General features: G+C 42.5%; 1 protein-coding gene across 2 annotated transcripts in view; it reads right to left on the bottom strand.

Moving 5' to 3' along the window:
- The window catches only part of mbd1b (methyl-CpG binding domain protein 1b), a 20,707-nt gene that overhangs the window by 1,546 nt on the left and 14,100 nt on the right, over positions 1-5,061 (bottom strand). The window contains exons 12-15 of one of the 2 annotated variants that reach the window (XM_020592654.1): positions 3,802-3,963; positions 3,540-3,719; positions 3,278-3,358; positions 3,109-3,189 (exon numbers count right to left, since the gene is read on the bottom strand). In XM_020592654.1, coding sequence (XP_020448310.1) covers positions 3,109-3,189; positions 3,278-3,358; positions 3,540-3,719; positions 3,802-3,963 — 504 coding nt within the window. The remainder of the gene's footprint in view (positions 1-3,108; positions 3,190-3,277; positions 3,359-3,539; positions 3,720-3,801; positions 3,964-5,061) is intronic. The other variant, XM_020592655.1, reaches the window with a different exon arrangement.

The raw sequence follows: 5,061 nt of genomic DNA, 5'->3' as shown, positions 1-5,061 counted from the left end.
GAGGAGAGGATGGATGGGGCCATGTATCGTGAGATTTTGGGCAACAACCTCCTTCCCTCAGTCAGAGCATTGAAGATGGGTTGTGGCTGGGTCTTCTAGAATGACAATGACTCCAAACACACAGTGGAGGAGTGGGCCAAAATCCTTGTTGCAGTGTGTGCAAACCTGGTCAAGAACTACAGGAAACGTCTGACCTCTGTAATTGTAAACAAAGGTTTCTGTACCAAATATTAAGTTCTATTTTTCTATTGTACCAAACACTTATTTCATGCAATAAAATGGAAATAAATTATATAAAATTCTAACAATGTGATTTTCTGGAATTTTTTTTTGTAGATTCTGTCTCTCACAGTTGAGGTGTACCTACGATGAAAATTACAGATCTGTCCATTCTTTGTAAGTGGGAAAACTTGAAAAATCGGAGGTGTATCAAATACTTATTTGCCCAACTGTATGAGCAATACGTAACTTATGCAACTTGGCAAGCTAGTTTTTGAATGTACAGACTGAGATGTCTTTTATAAGTCATGCTCTGACCTGAATGAACTAAATTGTTTCTGTTCCTTCTGTGTGGACATCAACATTCCTTGTAAGAACATCAGTCTTCCCTAATAACAAGCTATGGGTTACTGAAAAACTGAAAACCATCATAAACCAAAAAAACCCTTTTTAAACACAGGGAACAGCCTGCAAAAGAAAGACGTTATTAACAAAGTGAGAAATGAGATAAGGAAAGTTGAAAGAATGTACAAGGATAAGTTTGAGCACAGTACAGTCGTGGTGATCTGCGAGCTGCCTGGAAGGGAATTAAACCAAAATCGTGACAGTGAGAGAAAACATTTTAAAATAAAGAGAATAACTGATGCTGATCTCCCTAATATTTTAATAACCTTTATTCCTAGTTTGACAAATTTGGTTTTTCGGAAAAGATCTCACTCCTTAGAGTGTCTCTTTCGGTCAGGGGTGTGTTACAGATGTTTTAAAGCATGTGAACATTAGGCAGGCCCCTGGTCCAGACTATATTTGTGGGTGCACTCTTCAATATTGTGCTGACCAGCTTGGAGGACCAGATCCAACTGGTCCAGATGTCACTACACTGTAAACAAACCCCTATTGCCTAAAAATGTTCTACGGTGATACCAGTCCTCAAGCCTTCGCAACTTAATGATTTGAAACCTGCTGTGCTTAGATCATTAATAATGGAAATTATTAAATCTCATTATGGCAACTGTGGATGAAAAACTTGATCCACTGCAATTTGCTAATCAGGTGGGGAGAGGAGCATGCAAAGCTCTTTCTGCTTAATAAGTTGTATAAACACTTAGAAAAACTGCCCGCCCATGCTAGGCTCTTCTTTGCTGATTGTTCACATCAGCTGTCAATACAATGCAGCCTCATCATTTAACTGAAAGGTTGCTCTGTGATTTTACTCTACCTCACCAGCTTGGATCATGGATTCTGGACTTCTTAACTGACAAGAGCAGAGGATTTTTGTTAATAGTGGTTTCTCTGACAGTATGGTCACGACTACAGGTTCACCACAAGGGTGCATACTTTCACTCTTACTTTTTCTTATGTACACAGCTGCAGGAGCACTCAGGAGGCAGCTACAGTATGTAGTCACATTTTCTGATGATACTGAGTTGCTTTCTCTTCTTCAAGGTGCACAATTAGACCACAGCAGTGCTCTCTCACATTTTATTTCTTAGTGTGATAAAACGACAGACTTAAAAGTATCAGCTGAAATTTGATGTAAATATATCTAATATTTATCTAAAAATCTTATGTCAAATGTGTATATGTAAACACATATTTATCAATAGTGTTTGTCTCCTTTTTTCCTATTTAAATGCACATTCTTTTCCTTGTTGTCTTATGGAAATACATTGAGAACCACTGTACACAGCTAAACGAAAAGTGGACAAACAGGGTTGGACCCATTCACTAAACAGAGGCACAGCCACAGGTTAAAGGACAGCATGACAACAGATACTGTATATACACCGATTAGCCATAACATTATGACCACCTGTCTAATACTGTTTACATAGGAGACAATGTGGCAGTTGGTCGGCACTCGTGTCTCTCTGCAGCTTACTGTGCATCTTCTGTGAATCCATTTGCTTCCACAGTTCTACTGTCAGGAAGAGCACAGATGTGTCTACAATTCAGTGAAAAACTTATGTAAAAGGAGTGAAAACTGGTCGTGAGGACGAGTTAGAGAAAATTTTTGACAAATTTGATTTGATTTATTCTTTCAAACATGTAACGACAGTCAATATGTCAACACATAATTTCACACATATCCACAAATGCATTATCAATTTGCTTATACCTAGTACATGTTTGAACAGAGTAGGAAGAAGTTAGACTTATCTTGTCCTACCCCATAACATCATCTTACCATCACTGGTTTGCAAGCAGTATTACTACATAGATAATTTTGTTCTACACCATGCTAGTGATATACTAAAAAAATATTACAGACTGTTAACATTCAACAACCTCACCACTCTAGGTGTGATATCACCACTACAGCCCCTGACTCTTTCTCTTCATAGAGACCAATGTACAGTATGTCATTGTCAACCATTTTAATCCTTTGAAAAGCACAAATGGAAGTTAAAAGTTTAATCTACAGTAGATCAACCTCATCATCACTGAGCCGTGGGCGTCCGTGACCCTGCCTTCAGTTCACCATCTGTCCTTCCTTAGACAGTGTTGGTAGGTACTAACCACTGCAGACCAAGAACATCCACCAAGACCTGCACTGTGGGAGATGCTCTGACCCAGTCATCTCACATCACAGTCTGGCCCTTGTCAGAGTCACTCACATCCTTACACTTGCCCATTTTTGCTGCTTCCAACACATTAACTTTGAGGACTGAATGTTCACTTGCTGCCTAATGTACCCAACACACTGACAGGTGCCACTGTAACAGATAGTGTTATTCACTTCACCTGTCAGTGGTCATAATGTTATGGCTGATCAATGTATAAGGAAACAGGTATGGTGCCAGACGTGTTTGTGAATGTAACATTTGACTAATGGAGGGAAAAAAAGAGCAATATTACAAAAGCAAAAGAGAAGGAACAACATCAACTTACTAGCTGAGAGTTGTTATGGTTGCTGATGTGAGGCAGTCCGTCAGGCAGTCCATTCTGCTGTGCAAATTCTGGATGATTCAGCTGCCGAAAGATAAAAATAAAGTTCAAGTTCTGTTTGGTTTAGAGAGTTATGCGTCAAAAATGTGTAGCAAAGAATCTATTTTCCAACCTGCATAGATAACTGGTGAAATCTCATGTTCATTTCATAAGAGTGTTTACTACCACTGGCTGGCTCAGTGCTCCAATTCATCTAAAAACAGCGAAACAGAGTTGAAGCAAGAAAACGCCTACATATGCTGTCTAATGTGTTTATCAAATTAGAGGTGGTTTTATGAGCAAAGGAAGGCATTTAAAAGCAACCACTACAGCCAAAGACAACACAATGAACGAATGTTAACATACTGTTCACATTAAAATAATGAGGCACTCACTGCTTGTAAGTTACAGTCATCATCCTCATTGTCAGTGAAGTCCAAGCTAATATGTGGTCCTTTGTTTTTCTTTAAATTTGACTTGCGACTATATGTGTAGTGAGGCCTAGGCCTACCCGGCAGCACCGGGCCATCGGGCCCGTATTCACCTTGTCCCATCTGGAACGGCAGCAAGTGTCTCTGGCAAAGCACAGGAATAAACCAACACTGTAACACTACTGCTGCAAGAAACAACACATTAACTCAAAATTGCTGGGCTCACCATTGCCTGTCTCTGACACTGCCGTAGACGACACTTCTGCCTCTTCTTGTTGCTGCCTCCAAACTTGGGTTTGTCTATACAGAAGTCACACGTGCCACAGTCTTTCCTGCAGAGGCAGGCTTTACATTCTCCACAGGACCGCCGCTTCCGCTTCTTATGCCACTGTAAATAAGAATAATGAGAACTTAGTACAAATACAAAGACAACCTGTAACAATCAAGTGAACAAACAGTTGATAATCGGACAAATTTGGCAAGTTGATGGGAGGAGGAAGGAGCATTATTGGCTTAAGTTGTTTGCTTAAGCCAACTTGAAATCAACTTGAAAACACTATATCTTATTTTCACACAAAATAAACTATTAGCCTCTGGACTGGCAGACCGGGGTGGTGGTCCCTCTTTTCAAGAAGGGGGACCGGAGGGTGTGTTCCAACTATAGGGGGATCACACACCTCAGCCTCCTCGGGAAAGTCTATGCCACGGTACTGGAGAGGAGAATTTGACCGATAGTCGAAGCTCGGATTCAGGAGGAACAATGCGGTTTTTGTCCTGGTCGCGGAACACTGGACCAGCTCTATACCCTCTTCAGGGTGGCGGAGGGTTCATAGGAGTTTGCCCAACCAGTCCACATGTGTTTCGTAGATGTGGAGAAGGCATTCAACCGTGTCCCTCGCTGTGCCCTGTGGGGGGTGCTCCAGGAGTACAGGGTCCGGGGCCCTTTGTTAAGGGCTGTCCGGTCCCTGTACGACCGGAGCAGGAGCTTGGTTCGCATTGCCGGCAGTAAGTCAGACTTGTTTCCAGTGCATGTTGGACTCTGGTAGGGCTGCCCTTTGGCACCGGTTCTGTTCATTATTTTTATGGACAGAATTTCTAGGTGCAGCCAGGGGCCGTAGGGAGCCCGGTTTGGGGACCACAGGATCTCGTCGATGCTTTTTGCAGACGACGTTTACCTGTTGGCTCCATCAAACCAGGACCTCCAGCGTGCACTGGGGCGGTTTGCAGCCGAGTGTGAAGCAGCTGGGAAATGAATCAGCACCTCCAAGTCTGAGGCCATGGTTCTCAGTCGGAAAAGGGTGGCTTGTTCCCTTCAGGTTGGTGGAGAGTTCCTGCCTCAAGTGGAGGAGTTCAAGTATCTTGGGGTCTTGTTCAGGAGTGAGGGAAGGATGGAACAGGAGATTGACAGGTGGATCGGTGCAGCTTCTGCAGTAATGCGGTCGATGTACTGGTCCGTCGTGGTGAAGAAGGAGCTGAGCTGTAAGGC

Source organism: Monopterus albus, unplaced genomic scaffold (assembly GCF_001952655.1).
Source record: "Monopterus albus unplaced genomic scaffold, M_albus_1.0 scaffold18.1, whole genome shotgun sequence".
In the NCBI taxonomy this organism is placed as follows: Eukaryota; Metazoa; Chordata; class Actinopteri; order Synbranchiformes; family Synbranchidae; genus Monopterus; species Monopterus albus.
The sequence above is the reverse complement of the archived record's forward strand: the minus strand, read 5'-3'. Positions and strand labels throughout refer to the sequence as shown.